This window comes from Balaenoptera borealis, assembly GCF_965194805.1.
Source record: "Balaenoptera borealis genome assembly, chromosome: 1".
In the NCBI taxonomy this organism is placed as follows: domain Eukaryota; kingdom Metazoa; phylum Chordata; class Mammalia; order Artiodactyla; family Balaenopteridae; genus Balaenoptera; species Balaenoptera borealis.
The window spans coordinates 45,921,718-45,937,274 of record NC_138860.1 but is presented as its reverse complement, the minus strand read 5'-3'; the positions used below and the strand labels follow the sequence as shown (position 1 = coordinate 45,937,274).

The following is a 15,557-nucleotide window of genomic DNA, read 5'->3' as shown; positions in this document are numbered from 1 at the left end:
GTTGATGAAAGGAAATCCAGTATAGGAAATAAAGTTAGCACTGTAATCTTTAAAATCAAAGGACAACAATATGTATAATTAGGGATGTGATAAAGGCTTATTCATTGGAGGCTTATACATAAACAGGATATACAGTCAAAAGAAACTTGAATTTACCTTCTACCATATTACCATCCTTCTGAAAAATTCTCTCTTCACACCACTGACAATGGATTAGGTACTGAATCTTCTTGGCTGTTTCATCTGCAGAAGTAGGCCCCCTCAAAACTCTCACAACAACCAATACAAAATGTTCCAGAGCCACTGCAAACAGTACTTCTATGCCTTTGTTACATCGGGCTGCAGCTCTGGAAAAATTTTTTAAAGTTATTTTGGGAGCTTATCATTTTCCTTTGTTTGGCATTATACTGACAATACTAACTTGGACACTAAACTATGGATGGGTTATGGGAAAATAAGGAAAATTCAATTCTTAGTAGCAGTGATTTTAAAAGATCATTACTATAACTTCTACACAAATTGAAACACAGGATATATAGGATGCTTGGCAGGATTTTAGTAATTACACATTTTCCCTTATGATATCTTCTCAATATTCTCTGGTTTTCAGTGTCACTTTGTTTCTTGTCATCACAACCATCTTTCTTTATTTTTATCTACTTTTTTCTATAAAAGCTTCCTCTAAACAATATATGTTTGTTGAGTACTAACTACATGCAGGAACTGAACAGTCAGTGAAAAATGAATAAGCAAAGTCCTTGCCATTATTACTTTTATATACTTTTGGATTAAATTCTACTTGATACACCATTTATGTACTTAGTTTTCCCTCTAAAGTTCTAAACTAACTTAAACTTTGTATGTATTGATTTGAATCAAGTTTATAAGCCATCATTTTTTTAAACTACATAAATAAAAGATGAAATGGACATTAAAAAATGATTGTTTCTAAATCTAAAAACAGTCTTTGCTTTCCCTTTTCATGGTGCTGTCCCCTACATTGTTGAAATAAACTGATTTGAAATTAACTTTCAATATTTTCTTTCTTACTACTTTAATTATTTTAATAACATTTTAAATTGAAGAGTAAACTATTTTAGGCACAAGCTTTTAAATCACATTCTAACATAACATAAAATTACCAAACAAATCAAGATTACATATATGGAATACGGAATTTGTATTTCATGCATATTTTGAGGAATGAAATAAACACTTCTTGTAATATTATTTCTTTTTATCATATACCCAGACAAGGTACACTGTTGGCCATTTGGTACCTTGCCACTGCAGCTACAACAATTCTGGCTGCTAGCTCCTTGTAATATTCAGTTCGGACAATGTTACAGCCGTAGTGACGCCGGGCAACATGTTGTGCCTTGGCATATAAAGAACTGATATCTGTAGAAGTCACTGACACTATGCCAAGGTTTCTTATATTTCTGAATGCAGAATCAAGATAGTTCACAGATGTTCCAAAAGGGTCTAGGTGTCTAAAATCAGAAAGAATATAGACTTATTTAAAATCATACTACTATCCAAAATAATACCACTGTCATTATTTCTAATGACAAAATTCCATGGATTCAAAAGGACTTCATAAATCTATTTTAAATACATAATTATGTTTTTAAAGTAAGCAATAAAACGATCATATGATATGTTAGACATGTAAAAATAAATCAGGCTTAGAGGAAATTGTCATGCCCAGGCATTTTATTTCAAATGCTAGAAAATGTTCTTACTGCATTCCTTAGGCCAATGCCAAAAGACTGTATTAATTTAAATAAACAAACAGTGACAAACTATGTTAATTTTTAACGGCCCCCTCCCTACCCCGCCTCCCGCCAAATCCAAGTCAGTTTAGAAAGTGACACAATTTTTTTCACTTACATGAAATCAAAAGATCTCAAATGCATCAGTACATTGGCATCCATTTTGGTCACCTTAATATTACCAAAGTTTTCCTCTCCTTCTTCAGGAATATCATCACTCTCTTCCTTTTCCTTACTGTCCACCACCACTTTCAATTTGTTTAAATGGCAGTTCTCCTGAATCAACGTCACAGAGTTTTCATTCAAATCATTAATTGTAACCTTGACTGCATTTCCAAGGTGTTTTGCCCATTGTAATCCCATTATCCCTTGGGAGAAATTGGAGGAAAAATGAGTTTTTAAATTGTAATAAAGAAAAAAAGTAGTATAATAATAATAAAGAATATAATTTTATAAATAACAAAAACAATTCTTTCAAAATCTTAATACTTTCATAAGTAATTCTTATTCTACTTTCTCACTAAAATGCCTCTGAAGAAAATTTACCACAAGAAAATGTGTCTAACAGATTTCCATTAATAGTTAGTAAAACACTTTTCTATAATCCATGTTCAAATAAAATATCCACGTATGTTCTTTATTTGGGCTTTGGTAGGATTTTTTTTTTCTTTCTTTTTACAATGGAATACTTTTTGAAACAAAATCTTACAGAGAAACCCAATATACAACATGAGTAAGAGTGCAGTTACTCTACTTGAAGGGAAGATGGGTAGTTGGAACTCCTCCTGCTGAAGTTTACCCTAATGCACCAAAACATGAAAACAACTTTCCTGGATCAGTGCTTTTCAAATACTGCACAATAGCATCATTGTGAATGAAAAAGAACAACTTTGTATGTGTAAGCAAATGACCAAGAGGAATTGAGACCAAGAGGGCCCTTCTCACAGGTTTTCTATTCCTATTGGACTTGAGTCATAAGGGACATTCACTACACAGTAGGAGATGGTGACACAAGCCTAGCCAGTATGGAGTAGAAAAACCCCTATTTACGGGAAGTATTAACCATCTTCTCCCTACATGTGCTTCATAAATGTAAAAAGTTAGCATTTACTATGTGCCGTGGTCTTTACATATATTTTCCTATTCTTATAACAAGCTTGTGAAGTAAGTTCTAATATTCATATTTTATATTTATTTATTAATTTGGTTGCATTGGGTCTTAGTTGTGGCAGGCGGGCTCCTTAGTTGCGGCTCACCAGCTTCTTAGTTGTGGCACTTAGGCTCCTTAGTTGCAGCAGGCAGTCTCCTTAGTTGCGGCTCACTGGCTCCTTAGTTGTGGCATGCAAACTCTTAGTTGCATCATGCATGTGGGATCTAGTTCCTGGACAAGGGATCAAACCTGGGCCCCCTGCATTGGGAGCGTGGAGTCTTAACCACTGCGCCACCAGGGAAGTCCCTATCCACGTTTTAGCGATGGGGAAACACACAAAATGACTGCTATGAGCTTGATTTAAGTTTACCAAGGCACATTAAAAAGAAAAGGCTGAGAAGATCTTACTTAAATGATAGTTTTAGTGATTTCAGGTTAAAAAAAAGAGTAGTTCATTGCATCATTATTTACAATAGCCAAGACATGGACACAATCTAAGTGTCCACAGATGGATGAATGAATAAAGAATATGTGGTATATATATATATACCCAGTGGAATACCATTCAGCCATAAAACAGAAGGCAATCCTGCCATTTCAGACAACATGGATGGACCCTGAAGGCAGTATGCTAAGTGAAATAAATCAGAAAGACAAATACTGTATGATCTAACTTATATGTGGAATCTAAAAAAACCAAACTCACAGAAATGGAGATCGGATTTGTGGCTGCCAGAGGTGGAGACTGGAAGGGTGGGAGAACTGGGTGGATATGGTCAAAGGGTACAGACTTGCAGTTATAAGATAAATATGTTGTGGGGATATAATGTATAGCAGGGTGATTACAGTTAATGATACTGTACTGTTTATTGGAAAGTGACTAAGAAAGCAGAACGTAAAAGTTCTCATAAAAACGGAAAACAAAATATGTAACTATGTGAGGTGATGGATGTTAATTTTTTTTGGTGATCATTTTACAATATATACATAGAGCTAATCATTATGTTGTATATCTAAAACTTATACAATGTTATATGTTGATTATATCTCAATAAAACTGGAGGAAAAAAAAATGACTCCACTATCAAGAAACATATATAGTACCCAGTCTAGGATAGACATTTAATAAATTTTATTGCATGTAAAAAGAGAGAGAGAGAAAAAAAGAGAGAGAGAAGTTGTGTCAGGGAAAATGCTGGGAAATAAATCTGGAAAAGTAGGTTGGGTCAGATTATAGAGGATATTAAATTTCAATCTGAGAAGCTGAACTCTATTTAGGCAATAAAGATGCATGATTTTTTTGACTGAGAAGTAACATTATCAATTCAGTGTTTCAGAGGAAGGGCTGTTTGCAATAGCATACAAGACAGACTGGGTGGGAGAGATATCATTGCCAAAAATCATTACATTGGTGGATATGGAATGGAAAAGGAGTATGAGTCATAATACAAAAGAAAAATTAGAACAGATCTGGTGGTTGAGTGTATGTGGGGACAGTGGCAGAAAAGGAGTAAAAATTGATTCAAATTTAAAATCCGACTGGTGGGACTTCCCTGGTGGTCCAGTGGTAAAGAATCCGCCTTCCAATGCAGGGGACGTGGGTTCGATCCCTGGTGGGGGAACTAATATCCCACATGCCGCGGGGCAACTAAGCCCGCGCGACACAACTACTGAGCTCACCCGCCTCAACTAGAGAGCCTGCGTGCCGCAAACTACAGAGCCTATGTGCTCTGGAGCCCACGCCACAACTAGAGAAGAGAAAACCCGCATGTCACAACTATAGAGAAGCCTGCGTGCCACTACGAAGAGCCCGTGCGCCACAACGAGTGCCACAACAAAAGATCCCACATGCCGCAATGAATATGCTGCATGCCGCAACAAAGACCCAACCCAGCCAAATAAACAAACAAATATTAAAAAAAAAAATCCAACTGGCTCAGAGGATGTGATCAGCTTAAAATCACTACTTCATCACTTTTACCATATTTACAGAGACATTACTAATGATGATGATGATGGTAGTAGAAGTAGTAATAATACAATAATGATGATACTGAATAATTTTATAACATTTGCTATATACCAGACACTGTTCCAATTTGTTTACATGTATTAATTTACCTAATTTCACATTATTTTGTGGTGGGTACCCTCCTTTTGATAGATGAGGAAACTGAAGCATAAATTTCCTGTGGTTAGACAGCTGCCATGTTATAAAGCTGGGATTTGAATGCAGCCAGTTTGATTCCACAGTCCATGTTTTTAACCACTAGTTCTCCCTGAGGAGAGGAACTTAAGTAGAGCTAAGTCATGCTTTCATCCTATTGGTACAAACTTCCCAAGAATACACTCCTATAACCTTTAAGAAGTAAGACGTGGATTAGGTACAAGTGGCTTCTTAGAAATTTTCTACTTTTTCCATTATCTTTTCTCTACTGTTAAGTCCTTTTGGGAAAATGTCTCAATCTTTAAAATTTCACCTTACCCCACTGCCTAATGAGTAAGCAATATTTACTGCATCACAAAAAAGAGACAACCAAACACCAACTGATAACTGATCACAGTAAATGTGTATTCTTGCAAAAAAAAAAAAAAAAAGCCTATCTGAATCTGATCAAACCTGAAGATCCAACTACCGAAGATCCAACTACCAATTTACAGAAATATGAGAGATAGAGGAATCATGTGATGGTTCATCTTATATGAACCATGGTGATGCTATCAGCAAAAATCTAGACTGTGGGAAACTCTACAGGGCAAATGACCTGTTATATCAACAAATAATTATCACACATACACACAAAATGATGGAAGGTAATATAGATTAAAAAGAGACTTAAGAGACATACTAAACAATTGAAATATAGTCTTTGGATTCTGATTTGAATTTTAAAAAATTATGAAATAATTAGGCATATCTAAACATTTGATGATATTAAAGAATTATTCTTAATTTTTTAGGTGTGATATGGTATATGGGTTTTAATTTTAAAAAGTCCTTGTCTTTTACATATCCCATTGAAATATTTACAGATGAAATGACCTGTGATTTGTTTCAAAATAATGGGGATATAGAATGGGGGAATGAGGTAGGAGGGAAAGTGCATGGGAATACATATGCAAGACTGGGTATGAATTGGTAATTTCTGAAGTGAGTGATGGATATAAAGGGATTCATTTATTATATGCTCTACTTTTGTATATATTTGAAAAATTTCCACAATAAAAAAATTTACCTTGGATTTTTTTTTATATCAAAATATTTTGCTACATATGACATCCATATAAATTTCCTAAGAAAAGATACTGTACTGGAAGGTGGGCAAAAGGTACAAATTTCCAATTATAAGATAAATAAGTACTAGGGATGAAATGTACAACATGATGACTACGTATAGGTAACACTGGTATATAGGAACGTTAAGAGGGTAAATCCTAAGAGTTCTCATCATAAGGAGAAGTTTTTTTCTTCTTTCTTTTCTTCTTATGGTATTGTATCTACATGAGATGATGGATGTTAGCTGAACCTATTGTGGTAATCATTTCACAGTATATGTAAAGCAAATCATCATGCTGTACACCTCAAACGTGTACACCTGTACAGTGATGTATGCCAATTATTTCTCAATAAAACTGGGAAAAAAAATCTCTTTAGGTTCACATGATATAAACAAACCCTTAGTTTTCAAAGTGGCTAAACAACAAGAAAAAAAAAAGGGAAAGAAAAGATACTGTACAGATCTGATAAAGTGGGGTTCCAAAAAGGCTTCACTACTTACCAGTAGCTCCAAAGGCATCTAGACATTCCAAAGGTTTTCGTTCCTTAGCCAAAGCAGCCAGTGTACAGAATATTAGCTGCCTAGAAGAAAGTATAACAATCAAACAATTTTACGGCACCATGGTTTCATCATTATAGATTTTATTTTAAGAATAGTGAGAAATGGGGCTCCTATTTACTATGCAAACTATTTTGGAAAGAGACCTAATATTCCTTACTTAACAGTACAAGAACTAAAAATCTGTGAAATTAAACTACAAATCGAATTGGGTTTTATTAACAAGTATTCACTATGAATAATGATTTTATAAATAAAACTTGCCCACAAACTTGCCCAACTTGCCCAACATGTTCATTTAATTATATAAAGTTAGACCTATTTTACTCTCTGAGAAAGAAACTGGTTTGGTAGAAGAATAAAAGAGAGAAAACAATCATTCTGAGAAAATGCTAAAATAAATGATTTTCAATCTATACCTAGTTTTAAGTTTCGATATATTAGAACAAAAAGATTAAGAAAAGGTACATCTGTAATTATCTGAAACATCCCATAACCCTGTTTTCAATTTATCTTACCGATTTAGTTTCATTTTGGGATTAAAATAGGAATCTGTTTTCTGAGGTACAGAATAGTTGGGACAAACTTGTACATCTGTGTCTGCCTCTTTCAAAATTTCATTAGGTGGTTTGGCAGCAGAAGCTAAAATTACAAAAAAAAAAAAGATTTCCAGTGAAATACAAAATAATTCTAAATATCAAAAACAATATACATTAAAAAAATAACCTTCCTTTATAATATTTCATGTTAATGAAATCAGTTGAGTAGATGCCAAAAAAATCCCCCCAAACTGACCTACCTAGCACTGTCTCTGGAAAAGAGTAGTACTCAGTTAAGTATTTGGTGATTTAAAGTTTGTCAGCTTAAAATCTTAACTGTCTAGCACATCAATGTATCTGTATACCTAGTTAAGAATGATCAACCTAAGATAGCACAAAATCCTAAAATACCTTTATTACTCATCAAACACTACATTGTGTTTACATAGGTTGGTTTGCTAAATATATTTTATTGTGGTTTAAACATTAGAAAATTAACCTCTCTGTGTAGTTACATTCCATTAGCCGGCATGGATGACTAAGAGTCACTATATTTCCTGAATGTGCTTGACTTAAGAACACTTTCTCATAATTATGATTTTAAATCACAAATTATATTCAAACAGCTATAAGCTAATGTAAAAAAATTATTCTACATTTAATGTACATTAGAATCATTTAGCTATAAACCCAAATGAAACAGTGATGTGTTTGTGTGAATATATTTTAAATATTTAAGAAAGGAGACATATGTAGTATGTGTGGGGGAAATATAATTGAGATTCTCTATGTTTGGATTTCTTGATAACATTACTACCAGAATGTTAACTAAATGGGAACCATATTTCCCTTTCTACAATGCCAAATAAAAGTAATCTTTCCTAGTGTTGTGTTATATATCTTTCTATACTCAACAAAGTGTCAAGTCACATATCTCACAAGATCAGCCTTTCTCAAACCAGGTTCTGTGAGCAAATTAAGCCCTTCAAATAATTATTTCAGTGACTTTTTTTTTCAATTCTTAAAGGGAAGGTCCAGAGTACCATTCTAGATGTATACGAGAGAAGTTAATTCATTACATATAATGGATGCCTTAGGGCAGGAGGGCTTAATTCTTAATTCTTGAGAAGGAACTGTCTCAGTATTAACAAGCTACTAATAACTTGATATCACTCAGGATAATAAAGAGTCTTTATATATCACTCTACCTCCTTTTTCCAGTGTTTTTCAATAATAAGTATAACACAGTTATTGGTACAGGAGCCGTCATTCATAATAAAATTCTATAGTCTTTCATTAAGATACCTATATTTACTTGAACATCAGTTACTTTTTTCTACCCATATTTAATATCTATCCCAGATATTAAATATATCTGTTAAATTGAGAACAGTTGAATATTGTTGGGAGTCTCACAGAAACAAAACAAAATCAGACAGATTAGTTGTTAACTAAATGGTTAAGTCACTGTATTTTGTCTGCTTGATATCTGAAAAGAATAATTAGACCATTGTTTAAGAATTTACTTGTTAACATGTTAATGAGATTGCTCAACTTACCAGCAATATACGTGGATTTAGTCTCTCCTTTATTCACATGGCGCCTAACATGTCCTAGCATATCCGTCCTTCTGGTGATTGTTGCTGAACAAATAATACAATGATAATGGGCTCCCATTTTACTGGATATCTATCAAACAGAGTATTTAATTTAAATACATAAATAAGTTACTAAGACAATGAAATAAAAGTTTATTTAATGTTGTAAATTTATGTATGTTAGTGTATTTAGGGTTTAACATATAGAAGATAGTATTCATTTTGCCATGTGACTTTGAAAGGATTTTTACTTCCTTACCTATATTTACATATGCTTTTTAATCTTACTTTACAATAGGCCACAAGTTTAATTTCTTAGTTTTATCCATTCATTCTAATCAGCAAATAACTGTACTCTATCTTCTATAAGCAGCACTTAACAAACGGTATGACACTAGCAGTAATGTGCTGGTAGATGTATAGCAACTGGCTCTCCAGGAAAATAAAGCCCTGATTTGTAGTGTCTGCAGCTGTCTGTGGTTTATGTACTCTACCATGGCCGATGTCAAGCTACAACTGTGACATTTGAAGCTACCAATGTGACATCACTGAACGTGAATTTGGGAAGAGATGTGCAATATCATACCAGAGAACACTGCCACCGTGCAGATACAGAATACATAAATAACGTTAAGAGCACAGGTAAAAGTAAAATGTAGTAAAATAAATGGGAAGTAGTGAGTTGTGAGTATTCATTACCTTTGTTTTTAATATAATTTATTTACTTTTAAGTTTATATAATTTAATTTTTGATGATGGCCACATTTAACAACGAGCTTTCAAGATTTCTGGAAAATTGAGCTAGTTCTAGCACACTACTAAATGTTAGAGAAAGAATAAAAAGTATTTTTCCAAGTAAAAATTCTAACTTTATAGTTCCTTATTTAGCTAAGAACAAAAACACCACTCCAACAGCTCTTTCCTGCTTTTGATGCCTTTTTACTCTTATGTCCTATTTACTCGGGGTCATAGAGCAAGGAGAGAATAGTCAAGAACATTGCACAAGGTTCCTTATGGCATTGTGGTTATCATATTCAAAATATCTTAGATAGGGTTAATGGACTAAGCATTATCCTAACTACTTAAGAAGTGTTTGTTTTTCCCCCCCAGTACTTTACTTTTTTTAGTGACTTGAAAGGAAAATTAATAATGAGGACCCATTAAACTAATATGCATTCAGGATAGTGTCACTGTAAAATATTTTATAATTTGTATTCCCCAAAGGTCAAATCTATCCTAAAAGTAAACACACGTACTTTTAAAAAAAAGTTAGTGAGATTTCAGAAAGTTTCTTCATTCTGTCCTTTGACAAATTAAGAGGAAGAACATAGGATGAGTATGAATCGACACATATTAAGATATTTACTAAACCACAGAAATTAAAGGCTCTTATTCCATGATCAAAATTTATTTTGAAAGAAAAAAATTACTATTTAAAAATCTCCATTCCAAAATTAGTAAGTGGGTTAACTTTCCTTTTGAACACAAGAGAGCAGGTGATCTGACTGAAATTAAAAACTTTAAAATGAAAAGTTCAATATAGCAACTTCTTTCATACATTTCATATTTTTCCTACTATGGTAATCTGAAAGCCCTTGTAAACAAAATCTTAAACTCATTGCTGAATATGCACATTTTAGTCATAAAGCAAGTCAAAATTGCACTTTCTTTAGGGACAGCTAAATCTAAAAAAAACAAATCTACCATGTGATTACCTGTTCTCCAATAATGTTTGGTTTCACTGGTCGACAAGGTAAGTGACAGATGCACATCCTGTAACCTAGAATGAAGAATGAAGAATTGCTGGTTGTCTATCACTGTTCATTAAGTATTCAATTATTATTAAAAATTACTAGCAAATTTTATTTTATAAGAATAATTGAGATTATTCTTATATTTGTAACGTCATAATTTATTTGAATGAGATTGCCTTAGTTTTACGCACTTGCTGTATATGACATAGTATAAAAACAAATACAGGAGATCTAGGGTCAAAATCTGGTTCGGCCAAAAGTATCTGTGTTACCTTGGATTAGTCATTTAGCTTCTTTGGGACTCCGTTTTATCGTCTTTCTGCCATCTTGACTTTTTCTTAGGCTTCATCTTCTTTGCCTTATGCTGCATTTACCATTACACAGCCTCTTCTTCATTTATGATACGGCACTATCTTATTTCTCTTCCCATCCTACTTAATCTTCTTTATAGATTCTTTTCCCTCTCTCATACTCGAAAATGTAGATTTTCTGTATGCTTGATGTGCTACATAAATTTTTTCTCATTTCCTTGGTAACTGTAGTGCCTTTCATGATTGCAACTATCTCCCCTGTGAGAAGGAATCCCAAATTATAGCTCTCTTACCAACTCATTCCTGAGGGCCAGATCTCTACTTCCAATTGCCTATTGAAGACATATGACTGGTTATTTCAAAACCTACTGCCGGGAATTCCCTGGCGGTCCAGTGGATAGGGCTCCACGCTTCCGCTGCAGGGCACATGGGTTTGATCCCTGGTCCCTGTTCGGGGAACTAAGATCCCACAAGCAATGTGATGCAGCCAAGAAAAAAAAAAACAAAAACAAATAAAAACCCAACAACAACAGAACTCCAAAAAACCTACTGTCAAGGACTAAAATTTTCATTTCCTCTTGAACCAGGTCTCTTTTCAATGAATGATAATGCCTTCCAGTTACTCCCAATTCAAAAACTAAGTTATCTTTAACTCCTTTCTTCTCATACTTTACATCCAATCATTTATTTGTATATGTTGAAGTGTCTCAGGACTCAGACCTTGGACAACAACTTTTTTCCACCTATATGTACTCTTAAGGTTATCCCACCCAGTCTTATTGCTTTAAATACCATCTATATTCTGACAACTCCCAAATATGTATCTCTAGCCCAAACCTTTTCCCCAAAGTCTAGATTCATGTAGCCTCCAGGCTACTTGATATCTCCACTAGATGCATCTCAACATTTGCATGCCTAAATCTGAGGACCTGTCCTTCTTTCTCATACCTAATGCAGTCTTCTCCATCCCAGTAAAGGACAACATTTTTCTAGTTGCTCAAGTCTCAAACACAAGCATTCTTGGCTTTTTCTCCCTCACCTCACTTCTATTCCTTCAGCAGATCTTATTCAACATATTTGCCAACTACTTTGAAGCCTGCTCACAAAGACAAAATCTATCATGTTCACCATCTACCAGATGACCACCATGTGAAAGAACCCAACAACCTAATGTACATGACAGAGTAAAGCAATACTATGAGCCATCAAAGAGAAGAGAATAACTTGGAGGAGGGAGACCAAACCTAAAGACTAAACAATGGCTTAAATAAAGCAAACGAAAGAGACCTTTGTAATTAAAATGAGATCTTTCTTTTTTGATAAGAAGTCCATATGGTTTACTATACATTCTTATAAATAATTAAACATAAAACATACGGCTTCTGAATTAGTCTCTAATACCCTTTTCTCTAAGTAATTAGTGATAATCTAAGAAAATAATTCTGGTATAGTTCTGGCTTCTTTTTTTGGGTGTCTTATAATGGCTATTTCATTCAGTCTGGTTGAAACCCCAGATAAGCACATTTAACAATGACTATACTTATATAATCATATACAAATATAAGTATATACATGCTTAGATTGATATTTAGGGCTTTTTGGGGGGGGTACTTTTTGTTTTTATCCCATATATTGCTATTTTCATTAGTAGTTTACCATGGAAATCCTTCCAAGTAAACTGGTATAAATCTAATATACTCTTTTCAATGGTTGCATAATATTTCATGGTATGTATGTACCATAATTTATTCAATCTCTTTTATTTTAGTTCCAAGTTTTTGTCACTAAGCCCATGCTGCAGTGAATATTCTTGTACACCTATCCTTGTGTATTGCTGCTTTTACTCCTAGGAAAGGCAGTGCCTGGTGGATGAATATTTAAAATTTTTTAAATGTTGCCAGATCTCTTTCCAAAAATGCTGTAATATATAATTCACTATCTCAGAATCTAATAATTCACTGTCTCTAAGAAGTATTTTAACTTGGTAAGATGTTGTTTTTTGTTCTTCAACTTTATTCATTTCTTTATATGAGTCCTCTCGTTAAACTTACTCCCTCAAATTGTGTCATTTTTGTCACTATTATAATTGTTTTTTTCTAATTTCCATTTATCTAGAGTAGAGAGACTCTGATTTTGAATATTTATCTTGTATCTCACCACTGTTCCAAATACTCTCATTAAATGGCTTTTTTAAGCCATCAGCAGAAAAAAAAAGATGTTATCTTCTTTTTTCCAATATTCATACCAATTATTTTATTTTCTCGTTTTACTACATTTATTATATCTTCAAAAATATATGTAAAATTGTAGTTGTTCTAATATAAAAGGAAAAGTATAACTTATTAAAACATGGTTCAATAAGTAATGTGGACCTTCAGCGCCAAGCAGGTACCCTGTACGGAAGAGATGCTTAATAAATGTTTGCCAAACTAAACTATTGGTGTCACATCTATCTATTGCCTAGAGAGCTATATGGTCTTTTATTAATAAATACATTAAAAGGGGCATTAATCCTTCATAATTTTAAACTGAAAATATTTGATTATGTTTTCATTAAAATTCCAAAACTGGTACCAAATCTTTAATTTCGTTTACATCACTTTTAGCAAGCACAAAAATACTAACCTTCAAATTCAACTGAGACTTTCCAGTGTAAATTTTGAAGGTGACGATGAAGCTTATGACTATTACAAGCTCTGAATTTTTCCTTGGGGCACAATGGACAAGCCTGTTTGTTTCCTGTTAAAGGAAAAGGAACTAATAAAGCAGAGAATAGACTAGCTATTAATGCTTAAATTTAGCTACAAAAGAAGTAACGGGGAAACTCTCTTGCCCCTGCCCTTTACCCCCCAAAACACACACTCACACACCTTAGATAATATCTTTCTTAACATTAGGGAGAAGTCATTCCTGCCTAGCAGGTACTTAACAATAGTTGTTTTAGCACATGGTCAGTGACTTATTTTTTTACCTACAACTCTCCTCTCTGTGGCTAGCAGATATCCTTGTTGCCACTGGGAACAGAGATGATGAGGAAGTGATAAACTACATGATATCCCTCCAGCCAAAGTGCCTGCCAGAGAGAATGTCATTCTGTACTTTGGGCAGGAGAAAAGGCAGCAGTTGTCACACTCCCAGAGGGCTAGGAGCTGGGCAGAGAGCATAAGTATCTGCTCTGATACTCTTCTACTCTAGCAGCAACAAAAATAGTTAATGTGCGGAGTTAGAAAAATGGGAGAAGGAATTGGAAGGAGTACCTTGGATCCTATATAATTGCTATTCTGAGACTGGGGTCATGGTTACAACCACTGTATCCTATTACTAAATTTGTAAGTTCTTCCTTCTTTATTAACATATTCTTGAAAAGATTATGTGTTAAATAAGTTTTATTTAATTAGAAATGTAATGTTTCTTAATAAAAACTTTGATAGTATACAAAAGAATTAAAATCTCAAATCCAGGTTTAAAGCGATAAAATATACAGAAAAAATAACTCAATTTTTAATCCAACAAATATCTTTCACACATAGCACATGGCAAGTATAAGCACAATTTTATTTCTTTTATTTTATTTATATATATATATACTCTGCCTACTTCAGAAAACCGTGAGGAGATCTTGAGGATGGAATCCAAGCACTAAGGATGGCAAAGTAGAAAGAGAAGAGCTTGGGGCGCTGACAACATTGTGAAACTCTGTACCAGCCCTAAATTGTCAGCCTTGGGACTTCTTTTACATGAGAGAATATAAGCCTCCATACTACTTTTTGGATTTGTTACTCATAGTAAAATGTAATTCCTAACTTTTAGAATACAAAGCCCTTATATATCCATGAGACTGTAATTTCCTTGAGAAGTTGTGAAATAACTTATCTCATAGCACCTCTGCATATAGAAGGCTATAATTTCCTAAGTAAAAAAACCATTATTTTACTTCTGCTCTAGTTCAGTGAAAATAAACAAGTCTATGCTTAGAAAAATTTTCATGTGTCGAAAGATGACAAATCATTAGAAACTGAGAAAAAACACATTTTCAAATCATGGAAATACCTGCATCAAGATTATCTGAGTTCAGTGAACTGGCAGAGTCAAAATCCCCTTCAGTTACGAAAGCTAACTTCTCTAGATCAGCAAGCTGCCTTTGAATCGAGATGTGTCTCTCTGAAAGGAAATTTTAAGAGTTAGAAAATTATGCTTTAACAATCTGTATTCCAACTTCATTTTTATTTGATCACGTCACATGGAATTTTACACTTTTATTTCCTATAGCACAGTGCCCTAGTACCTAGATGGGAAACTCAGTTTATAAAATGACAAGTGTGCCTAAGAAGGCAGAGTCGGGGAAAAAACTCTGCTGTGTAACCTCACAGCTTTCAAATTCTATCTTATTATTCAATATAATTCTACAAAAGAAAGGTTCTAGTCTGTACAAAACACTGAAGCCATGTTTCCTGTTTTCAAAGAAATTTCAACCAGGTGAGAGAGATTAACACGTTAACTACTAACTAGAACACAAGGCAGGATGAAATGAACACTAGGGGTAAAGGTAATATGATGCTGGCCTACAGAGGAAGGAGTAATTCATTCCAACAAG

The 15,557-nt window shown here is 33.7% G+C and overlaps 1 protein-coding gene across 8 annotated transcripts in view; it reads right to left on the bottom strand.

Moving 5' to 3' along the window:
- The window catches only part of TRMT1L (tRNA methyltransferase 1L), a 36,514-nt gene that overhangs the window by 16,520 nt on the left and 4,437 nt on the right, over positions 1–15,557 (bottom strand). For 4 of the 8 annotated variants that reach the window (XM_082401695.1, XM_082401699.1, XM_082401698.1 and 1 more), the window contains exons 2-10: positions 15,014–15,124; positions 13,589–13,702; positions 10,614–10,678; positions 8,860–8,989; positions 7,280–7,403; positions 6,705–6,784; positions 1,894–2,143; positions 1,281–1,493; positions 157–347 (exon numbers count right to left, since the gene is read on the bottom strand). In XM_082401695.1, coding sequence (XP_082257821.1) covers positions 157–347; positions 1,281–1,493; positions 1,894–2,143; positions 6,705–6,784; positions 7,280–7,403; positions 8,860–8,989; positions 10,614–10,678; positions 13,589–13,702; positions 15,014–15,124 — 1,278 coding nt within the window. Of the gene's footprint in view, positions 1–156; positions 348–1,280; positions 1,494–1,893; positions 2,144–6,704; positions 6,785–7,279; positions 7,404–8,859; positions 8,990–10,613; positions 10,679–10,924; positions 13,566–13,588; positions 13,703–15,013; positions 15,125–15,557 lie in introns of those variants that run through there. The other 4 variants (XM_082401696.1, XM_082401700.1, XM_082401701.1 and 1 more) reach the window with 3 other exon arrangements.